This window comes from Peromyscus maniculatus, chromosome 3, assembly GCF_049852395.1.
Source record: "Peromyscus maniculatus bairdii isolate BWxNUB_F1_BW_parent chromosome 3, HU_Pman_BW_mat_3.1, whole genome shotgun sequence".
NCBI lineage: Eukaryota > Metazoa > Chordata > Mammalia > Rodentia > Cricetidae > Peromyscus > Peromyscus maniculatus.
The window spans coordinates 130,486,429-130,514,262 of NC_134854.1; the positions used below are offsets into that span (position 1 = coordinate 130,486,429).

Sequence of the window (27,834 nt, forward strand, 5' to 3'; positions counted from 1 at the left end):
CTTATTCCAATCGTTGTGTGTTAACTACGAGACAATCCCTTTTATGGAGAAACAACATTTTAATGATTCTACGTCTCTAAATTGAGATATTCCATCCCGAAGCTTGGCATAGCTTTGTAGAAAGGTGCTGAATGCCCCCCATGCTTGAAAACACCACCAGTGAACTGTGACTTGTGACGTCTCCAGTTCAGTGCCATCCCAACGTGGGCTGACAGCTCTTCCACACCCATTAACTATCTTTCCTCTTGCAGGTAGTCCAGCACGACCCATGCCGGGGTGGAGCTGGGTACTGGAACAGCCTCTTCCGCTTTAAGCACCTGGCTACAGGGCATTACTTGGCAGCAGAGGTAAGTAGCTGCACGTGGTTTTCTCTTGGAAAGTGAATTCGCTGTGATTATCTTTCTTCACTTACCTAGCCACTGGACGCCCGGAAGCTCAAGGGAGTACTCAGCCACCATGCTTTTCCTGCTGCCTTTCTGTTTCCTTCTGTCTCATAGAAAAGGAAAATTACAAGTGACGTACTAACATTTTGTGGGACTTGACAGGGGCATCCTGATCCAGAAGTAGGGAGACGGGTGTGTAGGTTTGTAGGGTGATTTTCCGTTTTTGTTGTCGTATGCTGCTTTGCTTATACTTATCTACCAACCCCACTCCTGACACAAGTGCCTGATACTTGTCTGCACCGGACACATGGTATATAAATCAGAAGCATTGGAATGCATGGGGAACTAGAGAAGTTCATAGAGAAATCTGATTTCCCGGGGTGTAGTGGGAGACATACGTGTCATCAACCTTATAAGAGTATCAGGAATCATTAACTTTTTTTTTTTTTTTTTTTTTTTGAGTTGAGGCCTCACTGTATAGTTCTTCCTTGCCTGGAAACTACTATGTAGACCAGGCTGACCTTGAACTCACAGAGATCTACTTACCTCCGCCTTCCAAGTGCTGGGGTTAAAGGCATGTGCTACTATGTGCCTGTCTCTCAAATTATTTTTTGAGTCATGGTCTCACTCTGTAGCCCAGGCTGGCTTTGAATTCTCTATCCTCCTGTCTCAGCCTCCCAACACTGAGACTCTCAAGTGTAAGCCACTGGATCTAGCTTATGAAAGCTTTTTGAAGAAAGGAAGGAATTTCCATTTTAATTTTGTATTAAATTAAGGAGCATCCTGCTGTGGAGCATCTGTTGAGTTTTACTCTGATCTAATGAAAGATATGCATAGAGTCATATTCAGATTCTAGTAGTACATCAAAAGACCCCACTGTTGACTGGTACCACTGGCCCAGGATTTCCAAGGATTTCTGTAGGTTATCAGTACTGCTTCTGGCACTGGCCCTAGGAATTTGCAATCTCAATTTGTAAACCACCTAGAGTGTCTGATACTTGTACAAACTGATGATTTTGAAATACTTAGAAACCAAACATGAAGAAGTCGAAGTTGACATTTAAAATGGAGTCTTGGGGAGGAAGAGACCCCGCCAAGCAGCTTTGAAAACCTGTGATTATGTGGTTAAAGATTAAGGGTGGTTGTCTTATCTGTTATGTCTTACGGTAAATGTAGCTCTTTCAAGAGGCCTTCTGTTTCCTCTTTTTTCTGTCATCTAAAGTAAGCAGGGTTATCAATGACTGTGTGTTGACGTTATCTTTATTGTAGGCCTGTACCGTTGCTCCCCTAGTGAATCTGTTGTGTTTTCCTTGTCTCTACTCGGAGCTGAACTGTCTGCTAGTGACTGGTGGATTATCCTGTGTGTATTGTAACTGTGTAACTTGTGTTGGTGCTGTGGCATGCTGGTTCTGTGACTAGAGGGAAGGGACACGTTCTTAGCTGATCAAGGATGGCTGCAGGTATTGACATCTCCTGCACATGGGTCCTGGTCCCTGAGAAAGCAATGGATGTTTTAATTTCCTAATGATTCTTTTTCATCAGGTAGACCCTGACTTTGAGGAAGAATGCCTGGAGTTTCAGCCCTCAGTAAGTATAGGCAAGAGCCTTCCTGTCTTTCTCTGGTAGGCTGAGGCCAAATAACCTGGAGCCCCATTTAAGAAATTGTCAAGTGGCCTTTGAGTGTTGGGGAAGGGGAAGACTTAGAACAAGATCTTGTCCTGTGCATCTCTTAAAGGAAGTTGTGTCTGACATCCTGTGGCCTGATTGGTCTAGACCCTGCTGGTTTTAATGCTTTTCCTGTATGTTCAGTCAAGAGTCTACTCTAAGCTGGAGAAGTGCATAGTATCTCTTGGAATATTTCTGGGTGGGAGAAATGGCCTTGGTCCTTGTGAAACTTGGCCTCTTACAAACAGTTGCCTTAATGCTGTTGACCTTGACCTGTGACTCATCTAGATTTTGAAATGGTAGTGAATAGTATCCTTTCAACTTCAGAGTTAACACATGATGCGAGGCCTTGTATGCATGTCCTCAGATGACAGTCAGGTGGACCTCTAACCTTGCTTTTCACAAAGTCAGAAATGGGCTTTAGGTTCTGACGTGATTTGGAATTTCAGTTCAAAATGGATTTAGCTTTAAAGAAATCCTGACCAATTAATATTGATTTGTGTATGCTTGGGGTACAAGTGTACCTGGCTAGGGGCTGAAGAAGGCAGTGGTCGTGTTTCATGGACATAAGAACATCCACAAAATGGTTCTGTTTGTGGAGTGCTTGATTGTGCTGAATGCAGACCAAACAAAATGCCAGACAGTTGCTGTCTGTTGATCTGTGAGTGCATGTGCTGTTCTCAGTGGTTGGTATAGTAGATAGTCTTGAGGGTACTTGCTTTTCTATTAAAATTTGAAATGGCACATCAAAGAGGGGAAGTGAGATGGAGATAACTAAAAACGAAGGTGCGTGAATCTTGTGTTAAATGGTTAACCTTCCAGTTATGTTGGGGTAGAAGGTTGGCGTTGAAAGAAACTGGGCCATCATGGCTGAGGACTTCTGGCTGTGACTACGTAGGTTTACTAGGGCCATCTCCTCCTCTCACTGTGTCCCACTGAGTACCTGGGCCTCATCTCCTTCCCTTGGCCTTTCTATCACCTTTACTTCTACAAGCATTTGGAAGGCTTGTCTTCCACAGCTCATCCGGCTTGGAAAACAGACCTATTCCAGTTCCCTGCTAGTCTGAACCCTTGGCCTGCCTTTATCTTCTTGTTTGACATTTCTTATTCTTGGACATTCTTTATTTGAGAGAGGAAACCACCGTGTGTGGTCTCAGTGCTGCCAGCTGAGGTATCACCAAGGGAGTCTGGCCCTTGGCATGAATATCAAGCTATGGCTCATTTGAGGGGAAGAAGATGTCCTGGTGAACCATTGGTGCTATGGGGATGACACTGCTCCTTCGGGTTCTGTGTAGGAAGGAAGACAGTAATTCTCAAAGTAAGATAAAGTGCTGAGATCACAAGCCCAGGAAGGAGGGAAGAAAGAAAGACCTTCATTTAAGTACCAGCCTGATCACTGACAAGCTTTTTTTTTTTAAAACTTTCCTTCCCTGAGCCTCACTTTCCTCCTCTAAACAAGCAATATTTTCAGGTCGCAGGACATCAGTAGGGACTTCAGTGTGCTCATATCCAGCTCGTCATCTTGATATCACAAGAGTTAGGAAAGGCCTTGGTGAGTGGTCCTAACATGACGTATCTCGGGGTCTTTCTGAGTCTCGAACTTCCCCATGCCATTGTTACACCAGCAGGCTGCATGTAGATCAAGGTGGCATTGCTCTGATGGTCCCGCAGTTGCTGGGACTTGGTCTGCACCTGGAGGATGGGTGTGTAGAGAGGGTTTTCCTTGCACCCAAGAGGTTGGAAGCACAGCATGGGTTTCCGTAGGCAAGTATTAGCTTTGAGAGGGCCCTGCTTCCTTCATTGTATCTTTAGCTTGGGAGTGAGAATGGGGAGTCTAGAGTCAGATAAGCCCGTGTAAAAATACCCTTTTCTCACCTGCTCTTGGTTTTCCTGGAGGTTGGCATCAGTGAAACGTTAGACCTAACTAGCCTAGTTAGGTGCTTCCAAAATCAGTGGTTATTTGCCTGATCCCAGAGAGAGTAAAAGGCCAACCTGAGGCTTGTTTCTCTGCTCCCCCTTGCATGTGTGCCTCTCTACCCACTAGGTGGCGTATGCCGACTGTGCACCGAGGACTCTGCTTCTGGGTTCCTGGCCTAGATAGAGAAAGCGTTATTGAAGCCACAGTTTTCCTCTAGATCTGCTGCTGCCTCTGAACTGTCACTGCCTGTAACCAAGCCCTGAGTCATAGCTGGTTCAGACTTTGTGAACACTTCAGGGGACAAGAGTTAGGAGAGAACAGATGTCCAAGTTTTCTCTCCAGAACCAAAGGGACAGAGTGGTCTTGCTCCAGATGTTCCTTTAGCATAGCAAGAATAAAAGGCCTAAGATTTGTTTATTATAGGGTATTAAGAGAACTTCTTAATTGGATGTTTATTTGTGGTTTGTGTTTTGAGACAGGGTCTTACTATATTGTTAAGGCTAGTCTTGAACCACTGGGATCAGATACCACCACAACCCCACCCAACCCCCAGCCTCTCCAGTTAGCTGATGTTACAGATCTATATAAGACTAAAAGAACTTTCATTTACTGATGGATGGATGGATGGATGGATGGATGGATGGATGGATGGATGGGAACAGAAGGTAGATCTCAGCCTTGTGGAGCTGAGTTTTCTCACGTTCTTTCCTTTTCCTTTGACTTGACTTCCTGTTCTTGATTGCTGAGTATTCCTGGTGTTGTCTTCTTCTATGTATTTGGGAAGGAGGTGATGTTTCAGCCAGAGAGAAGCAAGCCAGGGATGAGGAAATCATGTTTTCCCAGCAGATGCAGGGCATGTGGTCACACTAGGGATGTCAGGCATTGAAAAGAATTGCATGTGAGGTCACTGAGCTGAAAGCAATTACAGAGCCCATTGGAGCAGGCATTCAGGCTAAGCGCACTGGCTAACATCTCTGGCACATGGACTTTGCTTTGGAGATGAGAATGTGTCCTTAGTGTTGCTCAAAATACCTTCATCATTGTTCATCAGGTTTTACTGTGGAGGATTTTCTTTCATTTCAACCAAATCCCACTGTAGTATTAGCGGTCCTTTGCTTTATCATCAGCATTCTTAATCAGTGACCAGTGTGTTCTTCAGGGCTAGAGTGACTTGTCAAACTGTGCTGGAATATTACTCAGGGACACTTGGAGTCCGGTTTATTTTATTTCTTCTTCTAGGAAATACTCATGTTATATTTTTGGTAGACAACCATTTCTGTAGACTAGTACCATCACAAATAACTAGTTTCACAGGTCAAGTTTACCTCAAGTGCATCTCTGCTCCCCAGCTGTTGCTCATGGATGGAGTGAAGGTCTTCGTTCCCACTAGCTCTTTCCCTAGTCATCTGCCATTGTCCCTTTACAGCATTTGAACATGTTGAGCGACAACACAAAGAAGTTGAGAATAAATAGTGTTGGGTCAAGTGGCCGATGGTTATCTTGAAGAGCTACTCTGAGACTGTCTGTGGTCCTTCTCCTGCCAACCGCTGACACTCTTGTTTCTCTTTTCTTCCTGTGGACTGAGGAATGATGGTGGTGAGGTTTTTACCTACAGAGCTCCTCACCTGCTACCTTTTGTTCTCAGGTGGACCCTGACCAGGACGCATCTAGGAGCAGGTTGAGAAATGCCCAAGAAAAAATGGTATACTCTCTGGTCTCTGTGCCCGAAGGCAATGACATCTCCTCCATCTTTGAGCTAGACCCCACAACTCTTCGTGGAGGTGACAGCCTTGTCCCAAGGTATGATTTTAAAATTTCTTATTCCAAGACAAATCAGGGCTGGTCTTAATGGCCTGGATGTGTTTCTTGGAATGCAAAGCATCATGGTCTTTTCTTGAAGCACTTTTGAAGGAATCGGTGAAGCTGGTTCCTACATGACATTGAGTTATGTATGACTCATCAATGGTAAGTTCTTGGTGGGTGGATAATAAGTACTGTATTTATGAGCCTGGAGAGCTGGCTCATGGATTAAGAGCACAAAGGACCCAGGTTTGGTTCCAGCACATACCCGGTGGCTCACATACCTGGTGGCTCACAGCTGTCTGTAACTCCAGTTTTATGGGATCTTCTAGCCTGTGTGGGCACATAAACTCCTGCAAGTGCACATACACATACACACAACACTTTTTACTTAAAAGTACTGTCTAGGGGCTAGGGAGATGGCCCAGGAGATAACATGCTTGGCATCCAAGTTAAAGGCCTGAGTTTGAGTTCCTAGAACTGCAGTAAAGCTGAAGCAGCAACCTGCATCTGTAATCCCAGTGCTTTTCTAACAAGATGGGAGGTAGAGACAGGAGAGTGCCTGGAAGCTTATGAGCTGGTAGCCTGGTGTATCAGTGGAGAGCAAGAGACTGTCTCAAGCAAGGTGTGGAAGGTGAGAATTGACATCCAAGGTTGTCCTTTGACATCTACACTCATGCAGGCACACATACTGTACACACTAAACACACACACACACACACACACACACATACACACACACACACACACACACACAAATTTAAAAGTGCTGTTTAGGTTATTAATACATACCTCAGGCAATTCAGTATTTTAATATCTTTTTATCCTTCCCCAAACCTAGATAATCTCTTAGTTAACTGGATAAATAATTGAAAAGAAAATTTTAAAAATTAAAAATCACCGTGCATAGTAAGTTTATTTAAAATATTAAAAAGTTAGATCTGTGTTTTTTGTGTATTTTATTCAAGTTAACTATTTTGTTGCCTAAGAATGTATTTTCATATTGTAAATAGAAGAGCCACACTTTAAACAATTTTTAGTATTGTGTATATATGCATGATGTGTATATGTGTATATGGGTGTGCATGTACTGTGTGAGTATGGAGATCAGAGGACAACCTTTCTGTAGGTTGCAGGGATCAAACTCAGATGCCATTCTTTTTCTTTAAAATTATTTTAGAGTTGTTTATTTTAATTTTATGTGTATGATTTTTTTTTGCCTGCATGAATATCTGTATACCATGTGCATGCCTGGTACCCACTGAATTTACGGACAGTTGTGAGCCACCACATGGGTGCTGGGAACCAAAGCCAGGTGTAGTTCTTAACCACTGAGATATGGCTCCAACCTTCTCAGAGTTACATTCTTGTGCTGTACGTGCTTTATGCATTGATCCATGCACCTAATTGGCCCCCAAAGCTGTCTGTCTGTCTGTCTATCTATCTATCTATCTATCTATCTATCTATCTATCTATCTATCTATCTATCACTTATTTATTTTGAGGCAGAGTCCCACAATGTTTCCTTGGCTGGCCTGGAACTCATATAGATCTTCCTGCCTCTGCCTCCCAAGTACTGGGATTAAAAGTATGCACACACACACACACCTTGTCAAAAGTCTGTTCTTAACAAAGTCAACAACAATATTATTCATGACTATACCATCCATTGTTTTCCAAGTACATTGAAGCACAGTGCTAAGTAGATACCATACATAATTTATAATTTTATCATGTCTGAAGTCCTGTGAGCTAGGTATTATCCATCCTTTATAGAAAGACATTGGGATTCAGAGTTTAAGTGAAGTATCACAAGTTAGAGTCCTGTAGCAGAACCCATATTGGTAAATGACTGAGACAGAGTGTCTGGACATTACGTCTCCCTCTTCAGTTGTGCATTGAGTAGCAGATGTCTCACTGCGTGTATTGGGTTTTCATGAATGCCCTCACTGAGTGTGCCTTTGTGTTTCATTGTGCCTGCTTTGCCCCTTTCCTGCATGTGGAAGGCTAGGAAGCTAGAACATCACCCCCGTGTGATTGCTGTCGGAATTTAGGATCCTTGACTTGTGCTTGTTGCAATTCTTGTGCCTTCTAAGAGGGCGAAGTGTAAGGCAGTCCCATAGAGAACCTTACAAGGTGGGAGGGCCTTCCTTGGCTCTCAAGTCAGATTTGCTCGTTACTAAACTCTGCTGGCTTGTTCCCCACTTGAGAATCTGAGGGAGGCTAGAGATGTCTATCTGGAAAACTCCACAGGTGTGCACAGCTTTCTTCTAGGTCTAAAACATGTTATTTTAGTTACCTTTGGAATAAATCATGTGTGGGTTACCACTGATGCCCGAGTTCATGCATGTAATGAACATGCCATGTCTAGAAGTTTGCATTTTATAGCACTCCTTTGGATTCTCCAGCCCGTATGCTCTTTTTCTGCTTCCTCTCCTATGATATTCCCTGAGCCCTGGTAGCGGTAGGATTAATCACAGACATCCCACTTAGGGCTGAACATTCGGTCTCTCATTCTCAGCATTCTGACCACTTAGGCCTTCTTCCATTGACTTCTGTTCACCACAAAAAAAGCTTCTCTGATCAAAGTTGAGAGCAGTGTTCATCTATTGTAGGTCTCTGGGTGTAAGCATGAATATTTAGAAGGCATGTTGACCACATGACCATTTAGTGGAATAGCAATAGCAGATTTTGCTCCAGGGCCTATGACAGCCTTCACTATGCATGAGCTTTTGACCTGGGTTACAGTACAAGGCATGAAATTTTTTTCTGTGTAGTGGACCTCAAATCCAATCAGAAGTTGGTTAGTTAACCCATAACAATTGTGAATATTGTGCCAGTATTGCACAAGTGGGCATATCATGCCTGGCAGGTTGGTACTGTAACATGAAGGGTCCAGCAGTGGGTAAGACCTTTTCCTCCCTTAGCAGCCTGTACAGTAAGTTCCTTCTGTCACCATGAAAGTGGCTAGCAGGGAGACTGTCTCCTGGTAGGGTTGAGATTGAGTTCCCTGTGTCCTGAAGCCAGATCATGTAGTATCTTTAGCAATAAGTTCTTTTTTGGGGGGTGGGGGTGGGTTTGAGACAGGGTTTCTCTGTGTAGTTTTGGTGCCTGTCCCTGTGTAGTTTTGGTGCCTGTCCCAGATCTTGCTCTGTAGACCAGGCTGGCCTCGAACTCACAGAGATCTGCCTGGCTCTGCCTCTCGAGTGCTGGGATTAAAGGCATGCACCACCACCCTCTGGCAACAATAAGTTCTTGCCATGTGGTTGTCCTGGGTAACCAAGGGCAATGGCAATAACTTGTGTTACTTTAGAGAGCGCTGAGACTTTTCTTTACCAATAACTCACAGGGAGGTAGCCTATGCCTTGTATTGCAATGTTTATTTAATAGCCCAAGGATTCTGGAAGCAACATTCTCCTCTTGTGCAGGATAATTCTATTCAAACTATTTTTTTAGCTGGATTTCAAAATGAGCTTACTGACTGACAGGTTTCCAAAAGGCTTTTTCATAGATCTTCAGTTTTAGTTATAGTCTACTACTACCCCTTCCTCTTTCCTATCTCCCTCCCTCTCCTGTTCCCATTTGGTCTTATCTATTATTTTGGTCTTATTATCTATTTTGGTCTTTCTGTTTTGGTCTTATTATCTATTATTTTATGGGTGATACATACTTTATATTGTAGGCCCTCATTTATTACCTGGTGACTATTTAGTTGTTTGTACTCTGGCCTGTATATGACTGATATCTTCATGAATGTTTGCTTACATATTTTTGTGATCTCATATTTCTCTTGAGTCCATATCTAGAAGCAGAGTTGCTGCACCATGGGGTAATCTTGTGTTTAGCCTTTGAGGAGCTGACAGGTTGTCTCTCAAAGTAGACACACTACTTCTGTTCCCATCAAGCAAGTATGTGAGGATTCCAGTTCTCACCAATATTTGTCACTATTTTTTTTGAGTTATCTAATTAATGTAAAGTGAGATCTCATTGAGGATTGGATTTACATTTCTCTGATGATCAAACATGTTGATTGTCTTTTTAGGTCTGTATCTTCTCATATTCTTTGTCATTTTTATTAGTTATACATCCTTTAATTATTGAGCTGTGTTTTCTAGATATAAACATCTGACCTCTGATAAGCAAATGTCTTCTTGCATGCTGTCTTTCCAGTTTTTGATGGTGTCTTGAACAGGTTCAATTTATTTGATTCTGCTTTTGGCTTCTTACCTAAAAAAACTATGACCATAAAATTTTGTAGTGATATTTTCTTCAAGGTTTTATTCATTTTCATTGTTTACCCTTAGGTTTTTTTTTTATTCATTTTGAAATTTTTTAAAACACATTTTGAGGTAGGATGTATTGCATTTTAAAAGCTTCCTTTTTCCTTGACTGTCTATTATGTAAATAGGTGCTAGTCTGCAGAACTCAAAAACATTGCAGCTTAAATGTTTTCCATTTTCACAGTTCTGAAGATAAGTGAATTTTCCTTGGGATGTCAGAAAACAAGGAAGTAACATTGATAGCCTGTGCACAGACATTGTCGGACTAGTGAAGAGCTGAAAGATGCGATGTAACATATCACACTGTCCATGAGAACCTTCTTTATTGCATTCCTTGGCAAAGAGGGAACCAGGAACTCATTGGCCCATATTCCCCAGTGCCTTGGAAATCCCCATAATCCCAGGAGAAGAAAAGTTTAAGTTTCTAGTCAGCTGCCTAAGTCGTGTTGGCTGGGTGGAGCCCCTCTTCTGTGTTCTGTGCCTTCATTAGTGCTTCTTGTTGGTCAACTTTCTTTGTAAGCAGGTGTCCTCCAACTGATTCTGAGCTCAGAAACGAGGCAAGGACTTACATTCAGCCTTGGGGGTTAATAGCTCTGGCATGGTCTACCAGTGTGTTCATTTATGATCTTGCTGGATCTTTGCCTTGACATTTTTTCTTCATTCTCGATCTTGGCTGGCATCCTCAGAGCCAGAAGAGAATAGGGCCTCTTATCCATTGATCACATGGAATCTAAGTGACCTTGGGAGTAACCCATTCCTTTCTCTGTATATTAAAACTCTGCTGTGGAGGAAGGCAGTTGGAGGAACACATGAGAACCAAATAAAACAGCACAGAAGTATTAAGATGCCATCCATGACTGTGTGTGCTAACCTATAAGTCATTTTAAAATTGTGCTGTATTTTTCTTATTACAGATTGCAGTATAGAAAGTTCAACATGTGCACAGTGGTATCAGCAAATGCATCTTTTGTAATAGTCAGTGGATAAAATGTGCTTCAGAGCCAAATAAGAGGGATAATGACCAATCCTGGATATATTGAACCAGATAATAAAATTGCAGTATGCATAAGTTAGATATTTTTAAAGAGCATTGGAAGGATGTCTACTTGTGTGACTCTTGTGTACTTGTCCCAACAACATGACTTTTGAGTTAAGGATTAGGATTATTTGTTGTAGGAATCTATGGAATAAATTAATTATCCAACTAAAAGTACGCTCCAAGCTTTGGTTACACGCTGAAAATACAGAAAATGAACCAATCTCACTCAGAATGAAAAAAATGCAAATGTCCCTCTTTAATATCTTGTCCATATTGTCTAGTTCATGCTAGTGAAAGTAAATAACACAAGGGTTTCCCTCTTCTGACCTTGAAATCTTCAGGACAGTTACAGCAAAGGAAACCAAGGTGCATGTCTAGCTTGGTCTCTTCCATGAATGTGCCATGCCTTGGTCCGAAATTACTCTTACTTTGAATGACTTCCGCTTTACGTGATCAGCCTCTGGCCTGCCAGTGTTGAAAGTCCCAGTCCAACGTCATCTCAGTTTTCTGTAACAGGATCTTTCATGTTTCTGAGTCCTCCCAACTGTCTCCTAACTGTGCTTTTTCCTGTTGCTTCTGCTGGCTTGGTGTGCTCTCATCCTGTCTTGAAGGGTGACACTCCTTCCATTGTTTTCTACTATTTCAGAAGTTAAGCAGAGGTGAAAAATGTCTTAAACATGATGCTCGTTCACCATATAAAGAAATAACCATAAAATGATATTTATCAGGTAGAGAAAAAGTAATAAGCAAGTAGCAAGTATATATAATTCAGCTCCTCAGAGGGAATCAGCTGCACTTAAGATCCTGGGTTCACGTAGGTTCCAACAGGTTTCTGGGCACAGATGTAACATGTGATTTGTCATACATGGAACTGTGAGCTACTTTGAGTTGATCTTAATGGAATTCTGTATTGTAGATATGTTTTCAAGTAAGTGATTATCATCTGTTATCATTTTAAGAAACTGACATTATGTATACTGTAATGGACTAAGTCTTTGTGACCATTAGATGGTACAGTTTTTAGTCTCTGAAATAACACTTGACTGCACATCTTTGTAACACATAGTGCACCTGTGCTGTTTTTCCTTCTGGAAAAATCTAAAATTGGAGTTTGTAAATAAAGGAAGATATTTATGTTCATGTGTTTGTATTTCATTTATCATGTTATCCCAACTACATCAGACCCCCCAGTGCATGGGGCTTTGAGTGCAGTTCAGTGGTATAACTTGTGTCTAGAATGTCAAGGTCCTTGAGCCATCCTGTCACTAAAAGAAAACACCTACCATAAAAGCTTAGGAGAATTCATTTTCCTACGCTCTTCTAAGTACTAGCTGCTAACAGCCTTGGGATCCTAAATATGTGATAGAACCACATTAGAAGTTTGTTCTATATTAATTACATACTAAGTTGAATGTTTATCTACAACTTGTATTTTATCATTAAAGTATTGCCCATGTCTTTGTTGCATTTTAATTAATCATGTTTATTGCTGATTTGTAGGAATTTGTTGTGTGTATGGATCAGTAACTTTTAAAGTTTGTGTGTTCTTTTGATTTTTTAGCTTTGTTCATGATAACCATGAACACAAGCGCGCGCACACGCACACACACACACACACACACACACACACACACACACACACACACACCCACCCTCATCCTCACACACACTTTCTCTACAAAAGATTAAAATTTTTGACCATATAATCAAATTTACCTTCTTTTTGTTTTAAAATTTTAGACTTTGTTGGGCTGTGGTGGCGCATGCCTTTAATCCCAGCACTTGGGGGGGCAGAGCCAGGCAGATCTCAGTGAGTTAGAGGCCAGCCTGGTCTACAGAAGGGAGGTCTAGGACAACCTGGTTTACAAAGCGAGTTCCAGGACAGCCAGGACTGTACATAGAGAAATCCTGTCTCAAAAAAAAAAAAAAAAAAAAATTACACTTCGTACTTTACTACAGAGCTTCAGGAAGCTCTCTCTGCCCCCCAGGACAAGTAAATGTTTACTCATCTTTTCTTCTAGCAATTTTATGATCTCATTTTTTTTTTTTGCTTTATTGAGCCTTTTGAAAGTTGGTTATTAACTGTTGTGACAAGTACTAATACACACTCAGTAGCATATACCCCGTTCCGTGGCTCTGTCTCATACCATTTGTAGTATTTATTCACAGGGTATCTTTTAGAAATATCACATATTTCAAAAACCTTAGAGTCATTATGAAGTACTCTTTATTATAAACACATTGGTGACAGGAATATAAGTATATTCCTAAGTATATTCTGTCCAGTGTCTCTAGCAGAGAACTCTTTTGGTTGCGCACTCTCTTTTGACAGAATGTGTGTTGACCAGTGGCTATAGAGGAACTCAAATGTCCCTGTGTCTGAGGTTTCTCATTGCTTCCCTTTAGGAACTCCTATGTCCGTCTCAGACACCTGTGCACAAACACCTGGGTTCACAGCACAAACATTCCCATTGACAAGGAGGAAGAGAAACCTGTGATGCTGAAGGTAAGTCCCGGACTTGGCTGACTCCTGTGGTCTCCTGCTCTGATGAAAGGGTTCCTTTGACGGCAGATGGGGGATAGGGAACTTTGGAGAATTTCCCTGTTGTTGTGTTTCTTTTAGCTTTGGTAAGAGTCTAGTCATGACCAAACTTGATGTGATGAGAAACTTTATTCCAAGGGATCTGGGTGAAGCAAGCTCAGTCAGGGCTGTGAAAATAAACAGGCCTTTATTTTATTCCATTAATGTTGAGTAATTCTCTGCATTTCACGTCTAGCATGATTTTGGCTACGGGAGTGTTTGCTTGTGCCTTGAAATACACTGGTATCTGGTTGGCCCCCCACCCCCACCCCCACATCTTGAGTATTTTTCCCCCTCAGAGTATATGTGATTGAATGTGCATTCTTTATGTATCTAAGAGAGACTTCCCCACCCCTATTTCCCATCCCTCCTTTTCTCCCCCAGTCACTAGGCTTATATAGCATGGGTACACATGGGATTTTTCTTTTTGGAATTCTTTTTTCTCCTGTGGGTGTGTTCAGGTTCATAGAACAATTGTAAGGATGGTGCAGTCTCTATGTTCTGTAGAGTCAAGAATTGCCATTTTCCATATTTACTTTTTCTCTATTAATAAAACGTTACTTAATCATAAGAACCTTACATCTTCCCTGTGATAAAGAAGCTATAAAATTACAGTTGTTCCTTTTGGATGTATTCACCCTCATATTCTTCTGCTCTCTTCCTTTCTCACCACACAGTGTATATTCACACAGAAGTACCATGCACAGTGAACATACACAATGCAAATGTAAAAAAAAATGTTTAAAAATATAATAGCCTTCCTTACTACCTCACCAGTCCCCACAGAACTATTTGGAGAACATCCTTCAAGAAGTTTCCTATGTCTAATTGATACTGATGCCAAGAGAACTCCAAGTTCTTTGGATTGCCCAATATCCTGTAAACAAATCGTTTGATTAACGTCTTACTTTCCCAATCAAGATTATCCTACAACAACTCCCTTGACTTTCAGATCGGTACCTCTCCTCTGAAGGAGGACAAGGAAGCATTCGCCATAGTTCCTGTTTCTCCTGCTGAGGTTCGGGACCTGGACTTTGCCAATGATGCCAGCAAGGTGCTGGGCTCCATTGCTGGGAAATTGGAAAAGGGCACCATCACCCAGAATGAAAGAAGGTGAGGGCTTCCCGTAGGTGCTGGCACAGCAGTCCTTGTCTGTGGCTAGACTTACAAAAGCCCTTGGGGAGCAAGAAGATCAGGACTCTGAAGAGTTGTGTGTGAGAGTGGCAAGCCTGAGCTTTCATGGGCAGCCTCAATTATGATTCTCAGAAATGGGTATTTATATTCCCCTGTGTCGTGTTTTGTTTTAGAGTCATGTTATGTAGCTCACTTGGTCTCAGCTGTGATTTAAATGGTGCTCTTCTGTCTACCTTGTTCATGAAGCTTGAGCCTTTCTAGAAAAAGCTTTTAGCCTGCAGAAGTTTGAACACTGTCTTTAGCCAGCTCTGCTTTCCTCAGGTCTGTCACTAAGCTGCTGGAAGACTTGGTTTACTTTGTCACGGGTGGAACTAACTCTGGCCAAGATGTGCTTGAAGTAGTCTTCTCCAAGCCCAACAGAGAGCGACAGAAGCTGATGAGGGAACAGAATATTCTCAAGCAGGTCAGTGAGCCTTGATATACTTCAGGATTAGCCTTGTGAGAAGCCCATGGGATCTCTGCTCATTCAAAGAGACATGGATGACTCTCAGCCAGAAGATGTATACTATGTATTATTGTTTGTTTAAAAAACACTGCTTTCTTAGAGTATTTTTAAGTCCATAGCCAATTTAAGTGGCAAGAGAGTGTCCTCCTGTATCCCCTGCCACAGTGTCAGTATCCTGCAGCAGAACAGAGCATTTATCGCAGTCAATGAACATAGATTGATTGATACATCACTATTACTCAAGGTCCATAGTTTATGGTCCTCTCTTGGTGTTGTACACAGTTTGGTTTTTTGACAGATAAAAACTGGTATGTGTGCACTATCACAGTATCGATGCCCTAAAAATCCAGAGAATATTTTCATTGCCCCCCAAGTGTTCTGCTCCACCTATTCATCCGCTGTTCCTCCTTTATCCTTTGCAACCACCCCTCTTCAATTGATCATGCTTTGCCCTGTTCAGGCTGCCTTCGAGTTGGAGTTACGTGGCTTGTAGCCTTTTCAGATATGAAAGGCTTTCCATGTCTTCTCATGGCTCACTACCCCAGTCCAGTTGATAGGTACCATACTTGCTGAACATGAGCCATGCGAGTGTTCACGTGTTAGATATCCTAAGAAGTGTTCGGGTGACACCTTTATGTTCTTCAAAAATAATATAATGTGCCATAGTTCCTTATGGTTACTTCATAGGTTTAGGGAATTTGCAGTTTTTGACAAGCCTAGAAGGCCTATATTAGCTCTTATGGACATCTGTAGTGATCACTTCTAAGTATTTCCATAAACACAGAGTAGTAGTTTACAGAAATACCTAGATGACATTTGGTTTGTATGAGTCACCTTTCTGCTGCTGTGACAAAATACCTGGAAATAATCTTACAAAGAAATGGTCTGTTGTGGCTCCCAGTTTCTGGAGTTTCGGGCCATGGTCACTAACCCTGTCACTCTTGGCCTCTGGTGCAGTGCATGGTGAGCACGTGCTGGGGCAAAGCTGCTCACCTCTGCATGGAGGAAGCAGAGAAGAACTTGCTCCTATGACCAAGCCTCTTCTGTGAAACCTATTCAGCTGTGAATCTGCTGGTGGCTGAATCTACTCAATTAGATCAGAGCCTTCATGACCCAGTCACCTCCCAAAGGACTCCCATCTCAACATGGCTACATCAGGGACCAGGCCTTTACCATGAGCTTCTAGGGTCTTTAAAAATTCTGAGTATTGGCAATGTTAAAGAAACAGACAAACTCGAGGGAGGAGCATGACAAATCCAGGTAGAGGAAGAAGCACACTGAATACACACCTTGTACTTCTCTGAAGCTGCAGGAGAACTGCTTAGTGTTTCCTTGGAACGTGCTGGTGACCCAAATGAAGAAAGACTAGCTACAAAGCCCCGTAGTTCTCCATGAGAAATTGGCATGTGGAAATCCTTCTTCCTGTTGGGCATGATAGACAAAATTCATATTTCAACAAGGTTTGAAGTCCAACAATAAATTACATCCAGATGTTTCTTTCCTATGTTGAATCCCAGATTAGAATTCTGGCGCAATGCCCTTGTTCAGTCCCACAATAGCCATCCTGGGAGGGGTTATAACAGTGTTGGTCAGTTACATAGGGCACTGTACTTCAGAGCTTTGCAGTTGCTGTCTGTTTTAATCCTCACAATACTTAAGTACTGTAGATACTATGTTTTATGTTTTCCCAGTGAGAGAACACGTTTCCTTTGGCCATGATCTGTACTGTTAGTCAGTGTTCCCTGAGATCAAATCAATCTAGCTGATAGCAAAGAATTACACTCATTTTGGTCTTACTAGGATTGTAATCCGGGAGGCACCAAATCCAGCAGCCTTCAGAAAGCACTCCAAAAGTTTTACGAGATGATGGCTGTTTTTATAGCCTAATCCACAAGCAAGTTGGCTAATTGCATCCTGTTCGTGAAGACTTGTGCTTGGTGTGGCCAAGGTTACACTGCCTTACAGGAAAAGGATTGGATAGTCTTATGAAACCAGACAGTTTCCAAACTGTTATGAAACCCACTGAATCTCCTTCTAGGGTTGCAGGCCCGCTCAGTGTTTGTGGTCAGCCTCTACCTGCGTGGGCATGCACAGACAGCTGAGTTCAAAAGTTGGACTGTATACGTTTGTGAAACCTGGCTTAGCAAGTCCTCACAGCTTCAGTTTTAGTGCCGGGTTCAGTGCTAATCTGTTTTGATTGTTTCCCTGGCAGAAATCATAAAGGTATATGATTCCGACCTAAAATCCCCTCTCTGCACTCTGCTAAATGATGCTCCACCATGTGTGTGAGGACCAATGAGGTCTAGGTAGGTTGAATGTGTGGACGCCCAGCCCAGCTGATTGACAGATGTAGGTTTCAAGTGTCTTGATGAGTTTGAGTAGAGAAACCTTTCCATATAATCCTGCTACTCCTGTAGGTGTGTCCCTTCCTGGAGGGGGGGCTAGAGTTTAAAACACCCAGTGACGGCAGCCCACTCTTTTCTTTTTACAAACAGATCTTCAAGCTGTTACAGGCCCCCTTCACAGACTGTGGGGATGGGCCGATGCTTCGGCTGGAAGAGCTGGGGGACCAGCGCCATGCTCCTTTCAGACACATCTGCCGACTCTGCTACAGGGTCTTAAGACACTCACAGCAAGACTACAGGAAGAACCAGGTGGGGATGAAGATGAACAGGAAGTGATTGTTGGGTTCCTCCCTGAAGTTCATGTGCTTTACTCATGATTTTTAAGTGATATGTACATTTGCATTTAATGGGTAGAAAATAGTGCACTGTGGAATTTGCCCCTAAAAAGGAAATGGATGATTGGTAAGTCCAGGAATAACATGTATCACAGAATCCTTGAGAAGGAGACTGGAGAAGCATCACATAGTTCCTTATAAATGTTTGTAATTTTCAGGTGTCAATTTTATAAATGAGAAATATAAGAGATACCAAGAAATCCCTTCCGTGAACACATTTCTGTGAAATGTATATTTCTGAGATTTGAGTTACATTTACAATTCATGTGTGTGGTGGTATATGTGTGCGTATTCTCTGTGTGTGTGGTATATGTGCATATATGTGAGTGTGCCCGCCCATGCCTGGGGAAGTCAAAGGAGGGCATAAGGCATTCTGCTTCATCACCCTCTTCCTTGTTCCTCTGAGATAGGATCTCTCACTGGACCTGGAGCTGTGCTTGCAGCTGACTGGCAAGCTCTAGTGAACTTCTGTCTTCCCCCAGCCCAGAGCTGGAGTCACAAGTGTCCATGGCAATGTCTGGCTTTTTGTGTGGGTGCTGGACATTCACATTAGGTTCTCATGCTTGGGCAAGAAGCACTCCACCCCACTGAGCCGTTTCCCTAGCTCTACAGGATGTTTTGGTGCCATGTTCCCATAGGGCTTAACCATGAAATGATTCCATGTTTAAGAAACAGAAAGATTGTGCTGGGTGGTGGTGGCACACACCTTTGATCCCAGCACTTGGGAGGCAGAGCCAGGCAGATCTCTGTTAGTTCGAGGCCAGCCTGGTCTACAAAGTGAGATCCAGGAGAGGCACCAACACTACACAGAGAAACCCTGTCTCGAAAAATAAAACAACAACAACAACAAAAAAAAATAGCAACAACAACAAAAAGAAATAGAAAAATTGTTTTCCTCCTACTCTCCTTTCTTGACCTCTACCATTGAAGGCTACTTCTTCATGACTGTGGGTCTAGACCATTTTTGTTGATGTTCTAACGGAGTTACTGTATGTCTACGTGTATATTATACATGGAATTGCATTTTATCCATAAATATATTTCTCTTTTTCTTTGTTTCTCTCTCTTCCTTTGTTTCTCTCTCTGTCTCTGTCTCTGTCTCTGTCTCTCTCTCTCTCTCTCTCTCACACACACACACACTCACACACACACACACACACACACACACACACACACACAAACACACAAATATGATCACATTCCTCTTGTGAAATGATGGTGTAACAAACAGCATGGGGACTCTAAAGACACTGAGAGATGTGTTGATGGATCATTGATTCTCAACCCCAGTGATTCTGTCCCATAAAGAACTTTTCGCAGTGTCTGGAGACCTTTCTGAATGTTGCATCCTGGGAGCACTCATGGCATCTAATGGGTAGGAACAGAGATACTGGAAAATACCCAGCAGCACCTAGAGCATCCCTCCTCAACAAAGAGTGATCTAGCGTCACGTCAATAGTGCTAAGATAGGCCAATCAACATCATATGTAGCATTGAGGGTGTGCAGATTGCTGTTGTTACCATTCTGTTCCTTGGGGTACAAATGTGTTTCTTAAAGTTTGCCACTGTGTCTTGTTTTTAAATTTAAGCTTTCTCTGTAGTTAAAGACTTTCATTGTCATGAAGATAATACTAATGTTTACTAATGCTTTAGAAACAACTGTGATAGCAGGCTGCAAACTTTTTTAAGTCTACCTCCAACACATTCATACCAGATAGGTTTGAAGACCTTAGCCTGCCTCTGCCTTCTTCATTCTTTAGATGAAGGGACATCGACGCTGTAGTGTGTGCCAGGACATACCACTTGTACACAAGGAAGCCAAACCAGTCCTTGCTGCTGTTGCTGCTGCTGGATTGGATATCTCTGCTTAGTACTTTGTGGATCGTATGGCAGTTGGCAGAGCTGTATCTCTGAAGGCTGGTGAACTCTAAAACATGCATCCTTAGGGATAGACTGGAATGTGGCCCATGGCTGCTGTATTATACTTGACTAGCTGCTGGATTTAGGACTTACAGGAAAATTAAAGCCCATTTCAAGGACTGCTTGAAACTTAAGCAAGCAAACAGTCTTTCTTGGCTAGAACTATCTTAGAAAGGTTTTTTCTTTTTTTCTTTATTTTTTGGTGTGTGTGTGTGTCTGTCTGTCTGTCTGTCTTTATCTATTTCTGTGTTTGGAAGTGGGAGGTGGAGGAAGGGAGGGAGCAAACCCAGGACCTTGAGCATGCCAGGCAAGCATTCTACCAGGGAAATATCTGTAGCTGGAGAGCTTCTCTCCAGGTCTCACCAAGCCCCAGCAGTCCGACAGCCCACTTATAAAATAAACACACAGACGCTTATGTTATTTAAATTGTTTGGCCTAATGGCTCAGACTTCTTGCTAACTGTTTTTAATATCATTTAACCCATTTCTATTAATCTATAAGTTGCCATGTGTCTCGTGGCTTACCGGTACCTTACTTCTCTCTTGTCATGGTGGCGGCTGGCTGGTCTCTGCCTCAGCCTTCCACTTCCCCCAATTCTCTTCTCTTTGTCCTCGCCTATACTTCCTGCCTGGTTACTGGTCAATTGGTGTTTTATTTATTACCCAATCAGAGCAACACACGTAACATACAGAACATCCCATAGCAAATATCTTTTTTTTTTCTTTTCTTTTTTTTTTTTTTTTTGGTTTTTTGAGACAGGGTTTCTCTGTGTAGTTTTGTGCCTTTCCTGGATCTCACTCTGTAGACCAGGCTGGCCTCCAATTCACAAAGATCTGCCTGCCTCTGCTTCCCGAGTGCTTGGATTAAAGGCATGCACCACCACCACCCGGTCAAATATCTTTAAATAGAAGTTAAGTACTGTTCAGAATGTACTCCCTTGGTTCTACAGATGTTTCTGTGGAATATGATGTTTGATTTGCAAATAAGGAAGCAAAGACAGTCCATGCATTTATGAATATGATTGATCATCCTGGATATTCCTAACTCTCTTCTACCTATTGGCTTCATTTTTCTTCATTTTCTTTTTTAGACAGGGTCTCACAGTGTAGTCTGGTTTGCCTGGAACTCTCTATGTAGACCAGGCTGAGATCTGCCTTTTTCTGCCTCCCAAGTGCTAAGGTTAAAATGTGCCATTGACCTGTTGACTTTAAAAATGAATTTTTAGTGGACTAGGGAGATGACTCTGTGGTTAAGAGCTTTGGCTACGCTTGCATAGGATCCTGAGTTCCATTCCTAAAACCCACATGGCAGCTTATAATAACTCAAGCTCTAGGGATGCAGTGCCTCTTTCTGGCACCTGTACATGTGTGTTGAACTTAACATACATAATAACAATATTCATACAAGTAAAAAAGTAAGTCTGAAAAATGATTTTTTTTTTAAACTTAAGAAAAAGAAAACTCTGTGGGCTGACATTCCAAATGTCCAGATAGGTATTGTCTATATTCAGCAGCAGGACCAGAGGAATGGGAAAATTAAGTTATCCTGAATTAGTAAGAATTTCAGAACTGTATAACTGCTTCTGACCCTATTTTTAAAAATGAATCAGTAGATTAAAATGGATGTTGTACATTGAAATATCCACGTGTAGACTCTAGTTTTTCTTTTTCCTTGCTGACATTGTGTGATGGGTTTAGGAAAGGCTGTGAAGGGTTGTGTCATCATTGCTCTGGGACAGAAGGCTGAAGGAAGATGCCCAGGGTCCTTTGCCTGTTGAACCCTAGCTCTCATGCCCTGCTGCTGGTTTTTCCAGCGTTTAACGTAATCACGCTGTCTTTTTATCGCTCCTGTTGACTTGTATTTCTCTCCCTAAAAGGAGTACATAGCCAAGCAGTTTGGCTTCATGCAGAAGCAGATTGGCTATGATGTGCTGGCTGAAGACACCATCACTGCCCTGCTCCACAATAACAGGAAACTCCTGGAAAAGCACATTACCGCGGCGGAGATCGACACATTTGTCAGCCTGGTGCGAAAGAACAGGGAGCCCAGGTGAGGAGGCACCCGTCGGGAGGGGGCGTCTGTGCATCTAAGATGTGGGACTGACTGTTCCTGCCCTGGTTATGTACTAGGCTTGCTGTTCTGGGGACTGGCGGCAGTCAGTTTCTAGTGGCCCTTTGATGAGTACTGGCGAGAATGTGGTATTCGAACCACTTGCCGCAGCCTCCATCTTTAGTGTTTACCGGCTGCTCAGCTTCCCTTTCCCCCAACGTTGTCGTCGTTGTTGTTTTCTGAGACAGAGTTTCTGTAGCCCTGGCCGTCCTTGAGTTCACAGATCATCCGCCTGCCTCTCTCTCCTGGATGCTGGGATTAAAGGCGTGCACCACCACTGCCCAGTGGGAATGTGGTCTTGGAACTGCTCGCTGCAGCCCCGTCTTCTGTGTTTACCAGCTGCTCACCTTTCCTTACCGCCCCCCCCCCCCCCCCCCCCCCCCGCCCAGCTTTAGTTCCTTTATTTGCTAACTGAGCAGCTATAAATACCTGTGAGTTGCCACTCAGCTGACACACAGGAAATGACGTTTGTTTTTGGCCACTCACTTTTTAGGCCGTGTGGCTCTCAGAACTCCTTCCCATGTCATCTCCATGTCCTTTGATGTGTTTTAGCTGTCTCCTGAATGCCTTACTGTGTCTAAATGAGTTCTTCCCATCCTCCTATACACACACATCTGCCCCCATTCCTCTCGACTCTTCCCTATCTCTCCCTTCTCTCTGCTCCCTGAGATTTCAAGCTGCACGGGAAGCAGGTCACAGCAGAGTGTCGTCAGCCATACCGCAGAGCTCATAGTGCTGCTGTAAACATGACCACTGCCACCTATACCTGGCATCTCCTGCAGCCCATCTTCACGAATCTTCTTATTTAATCCCCAGGGGCACCCTTAGAAATGTGTACAACATCTTTTCTTATAGATTAGGAAACTGGCGTGCAGCCAGGTTAACTCATGTCTCCAGGTGATAATCCATAGCAGACTACAGCCAGGTAGTGTCACAGCCAGCCTGCCACGTTGGGCTTCCAGGCATCAATGAGCTCTGGCCCCTCTGGTCCCTGAACCTTCGCTGTCTCTTCCTGATGAGAACTTCCTTCTTGTCCTGCTCCTCTTCCTCACGTTTGTCCTAGCACCTTTTCATTTGCCTAGTCCTTTTTCCTCTTCTACTCAATTATTTTTTCTTTCTTCTTTCCATCTGCCATATCTAGATTTCTTGTGCTCACTGTCATCCAAGTCTTTACTGTGCCTAATCTGAGAAAGGAATGTAGGACTCGTCTATGTGAAGAAGAGTTGTGGCTCCCTCTGCTTGCTCTGTGTTCAAGATCCTGCATTCCTTCTTTCCCGTTAGGTTCCTGGATTACCTCTCCGACCTCTGCGTGTCCATGAACAAGTCGATCCCGGTGACTCAGGAGCTCATTTGTAAAGCTGTGCTGAATCCCACCAATGCTGACATCCTGATTGAGACCAAGTGAGTCCCATCTAGGGACATGCATTAAAGACAAGGATTTAACTAGATGTTAAATGGATGTGTATGCTCCTGGGGAGTGAACCTAAAGATCAGGATTAGATGTTAAATGAATGTGCATGCTCATGGGGAATGGACCTAACTCCTTCATCTCCTCACAGTTGGTCTAATGTTGGTTGGTAGCATCTCATCTTTGTTTCACGGGCCTTGTTTAGAAGAATGGTTGAGCTTGCTTTTAGCCTACTTTTGGTGTGACCTGTGCAGAGGGACACTTACTCTGTATACTGTAAAATGTACCGTGCCACTTACTGTCTATGTAAAATTGTATAATCCCACCAGGGAGCATTTGACACACAACTTAAAGAGTTGAAGAGCCTTGAAGTTCTGTCATTCATTAAAAAAGCAAAGAATGTAATAAATACTCATTGTTGATGTTAATTAGTGTTGGGACAAGTTGTATAGTATCTTTGTTCAAAAGTGTAGTATCAGTGTTCAGAAGTGAGATGCTCAGAGTGTAGGCACCTGTTGCTGAGCCTGATAGCCTGAATTCAGTCCCCTGGAACCATGTGGTGATAGGAGAGAAATGATTCCACCAAGTTGTCCTCTGACCTCTACACGTCCACTGTAGCACACAACAAATAACAATGTAATAAAAATGTTTAAGTAGTGTTATTGGTCCTCAGGCAAGTAGTGATAATAATTATTGTTGATAATAGTCATAATTACTATTATTACTGCTTTGGTAATAGTAGTAATTCACTTTTCACAAAGGAGTGTTTTTCCTGGTGACCTATTGCAGCACTATAGGCAGATTAAAAGAGTTCAGGTGTAAGCTAGTGGTGTGGTTTGTAGCTCGGTTTAGGAACTTGTATTAATGCAAGGTGCCTCAACCTTGGCATTGTGACATTTGGGGCCAGATGTGACATTTGCCAGATCTGTGGTGGCAAATGTCCTGTCGTTATAGGGTGTTCAGCAAAAGTGTCCCTGGATTGTGGTTGCTCAATGTTAGTAGCACCTCCTTTGCCATTGTGACAACCACAAATGTAACCAGGTATCTACGGGGGAGAAAAGTTATCCCAGTTATGAGTTCCCAGGTTAGAGCACACAAAGACCACACAGATTCTTTGTGCAGAGCCACTGGGAGAAACACAGAACAAAATGACTTTCTGTGCGTTTCTAGGCTGGAAGGGAGGCAAGACTGCAAAGGATTTCATAAAAACTGAACCCCGTCTCCTCTTCTTTTTCTCACAGGTTGGTTCTTTCTCGCTTTGAGTTTGAAGGCGTTGCCACTGGAGAGAATGCTCTGGAAGCTGGAGAGGACGAGGAAGAGGTGTGGCTGTTCTGGAGGGACAGCAGCAAAGAGATCCGCAGTAAGAGTGTCAGGGAGTTGGCCCAAGATGCGAAAGAGGGCCAGAAGGAAGATCGGGACATCCTCAGCTACTACCGGTGAGTGGGAGGCGTGCTGGGCGTGGGCGGAGAGGCCCCACATGGTGGCACTTGGGAGCATCTGGTTTTCTTGTTGATCACCCGAACGCAGTGGCTCTCAACCTGTGGGGGTGGAACAACCTTTCACAGGGGTTGCCTAAGACCATCAGAACACACAGATCTTTACATTATGACTTATAACAGTAGCAAAATTACAGTTAGGAAGTAATAACAAAAAAAATGTTATGGTTGGGGTCACCACAACATAAGGAAACGGTATTAAAGGGTCGAAGCATAGGAAGGTTGCGAACCACTGCTCTGAGGAATGTAGGAAGATTGTCCAACAGAAACACGCATGTGTGTTTTATGAACTTTTGAGTGGAACGGGCCGTGGATTAATAGTCCATCGTTGTCTGGTTGTGTGTCCGGGTCATAGGAAGGACGAGGGCTTGCTTCAGCCTCTGTTACACTTGACCCATACAGCACAGCCTGTCTGTAGTGCAGTCAGCAGCAGGCAGGCTGCAGGATCAGCTGCATCGGTTCAAATCTTGATCTCTTTACTTAACTAGACTTTTTACTTTGGCTAGTTTGACTTTATGTTCCAAAGCCCTCATCTTCAAACTAGGGATAATAGTGCCAGTCTTCTAGAGTGTTTACAGAAAATGTCTCTTGCCATGTATGCACACACCTGTATTTTCCTATTCTAATTATCTGTGTGCGTGTATCAAATATATGATAAAAACCAGGGGTTTACACTAATATAAGTCATGCAGCCCTAGCCTAAAAATTCAGAAATTGAAATACAGAACTGTTGGAATCCTAAGCACGATGCTTAAAAAGATTCAGATGTGGGAGTATTTTATATTTTCAGATTAGCAAAGTAAAAGTGATAAAGTTTATACAAGAATCCCCAAATCTGAGTAGCTCTAGTACTCGACACTTAGGTACGGTGCGTTTCTGAGGCTCGGATGCTCAGTGTGTGCTGTCGGTTCTCGCCTAACGCCACAGATGCTTTCTGGCTGTCACCCTCCAGTCTTCCTAACGCCCTCGAGTCTCTGCTGTTCCTGGGATGGTCACCTGCTTGCATGTGTCCATTGTATGCCACCGCTGTCCACCTCTGTCGGTCACCTCAGTCCTAGTCCTGGTCCCAGCTCCAGGGCCATATAGCCTTTCCACCTGAAGCAAAGGAAAAGGAACAAAAAAGAAGGGAAGTTACCTACCAGATACTTCTAAAGGAAAAGGAAAGACAAATTAGTACTTCTAATGTTTCCTAATAAAATAAGCGAAACTTTACAGTTAAAATGCCTTTTCTTACTCCCATATTCTAGTCTGTTCTATTTATATACGTGATGGTCTTTTTAAAATTCCTTTGTTACTTTTAAGGCATTTTATTTTCTGTGTATAGACGTTGCCTGCATGTGTCTAAGTGCATCACCGTGTGTGTGCTTACTGCCTGTGGAGGTCAGAAAAGAGCATTGGATTCCTTGGAACTGAACCTATGGCTGGTTGTGAGCCACGGTGTACATGCTGGCCACTGAACCTAGGTCCTCTGCGGGAACAACGAGTGCTTTTAACCACTGACTCATCCCTGTCGCTCCTCTTTGTGTGTTTATACTGTATTACATGGGGGTGTGTGTATGTGTTTCCTAGTCCTCAAATTTTATGTAAAAGATACCTTACAGCAAATACCATTCTAAAGCTCTCCTTGATATTGTTTCTAATATGTGTGTGTGTGTGTGTGTGTGTGTGTGTGTGTGTGTGTGTGTGTGTGTGTATACACACGCATATATATGTATTCTATGTTAACAGAAGTAGACATTTCTTTAATTATGACTGTTGTATACCTTCTCTCTTGCTAATACATCACTTTTTTTTATTGGCATTTGACATCCCATCATATGCCACAGTTGAGTTCTTCATGTCACGTGAAGGGCACATCCTCACTTAATTTTGTCTATGCACACGAGTTTCCATTCCCTATGAAGAGATGGATTGGTAGAAACTCATGTTTTTAATTTTACTAAGCAGTCCTAAACTGGATGATTCAGTATACATTTTAGCAGTAATAACTTACATGATACAGTATCATAAAGATACTGTAGAATTTTAATTACACTTATATGAACAGTGTATTTGACGTTTCCTGCATGGTCTTTGATGTGCCATATAAAATGCAGAGAGAAAGGTGGTGGGCAGAAAAGTAATTATTTCATGTCTAGTCATTTTTCCCTATTTATTTTATAAGATAAAGATTGCAAATATAATCACCTGATGACAAGATTGTTTTAACACAGCTAGACCGATGTGTAACTATAGGATGTTGACCCATACTCTGGCATACCTTGAGCTTTTCCTCCATATCCTTAGTTCAGAATCCAAAATTAGGAGTACAGCAATCATTTAGGGATATTGGTATGTAAGTTTAGATGGCCATAAGTCACTCCTATGAAATCTGAGGCCACCTGGACTACCCTGCTGTGTGTCTCCCCTCATACTGAGTGATTTCTGGATCATATGCCTTCAGCTGATTTTTTTCCCTCAGGTATCAGCTTAATCTCTTCGCAAGGATGTGTCTGGACCGCCAGTACCTGGCTATCAATGAAATATCTGGCCAGCTGGATGTTGATCTTATTCTCCGCTGTATGTCTGATGAGAACCTACCCTACGACCTCAGGGCATCCTTTTGCCGCCTCATGCTTCACATGCATGTTGACCGAGATCCTCAGGAGCAGGTGACCCCTGTGAAATACGCCCGTCTGTGGTCAGAAATTCCCTCCGAGATCGCCATTGATGAGTAAGCCTGGGTCCAGCTCCCTACAAAAATCTTATGTCGTTTAAAAACCCCGTGATTCTAATGTTCTGTGCACTAGCAGATAGACCACATATGTGACCTAGTGAAATCATAGGAGAAAGAACTTCTTTTTCTTTCAGATTTTA

General features: G+C 42.8%; 1 protein-coding gene across 18 annotated transcripts in view; it reads left to right on the forward strand.

The window, feature by feature from the left end:
- Itpr1 (inositol 1,4,5-trisphosphate receptor type 1) overlaps positions 1–27,834 on the forward strand; it is a 343,419-nt gene that overhangs the window by 148,155 nt on the left and 167,430 nt on the right. For 10 of the 18 annotated variants that reach the window (XM_076567490.1, XM_076567491.1, XM_076567493.1 and 7 more), the window contains exons 11-21: positions 252–347; positions 1,926–1,970; positions 5,612–5,766; positions 13,492–13,591; positions 14,619–14,779; positions 15,122–15,263; positions 17,801–17,959; positions 21,842–22,014; positions 23,356–23,475; positions 24,724–24,918; positions 27,440–27,691. In XM_076567490.1, the coding sequence (XP_076423605.1) occupies positions 252–347; positions 1,926–1,970; positions 5,612–5,766; positions 13,492–13,591; positions 14,619–14,779; positions 15,122–15,263; positions 17,801–17,959; positions 21,842–22,014; positions 23,356–23,475; positions 24,724–24,918; positions 27,440–27,691 (1,598 nt within the window). The remainder of the gene's footprint in view (positions 1–251; positions 348–1,925; positions 1,971–5,611; positions 5,767–13,491; positions 13,592–14,618; positions 14,780–15,121; positions 15,264–17,800; positions 17,960–21,841; positions 22,015–23,355; positions 23,476–24,723; positions 24,919–27,439; positions 27,692–27,834) is intronic. The other 8 variants (XM_076567495.1, XM_076567498.1, XM_076567503.1 and 5 more) reach the window with 1 other exon arrangement.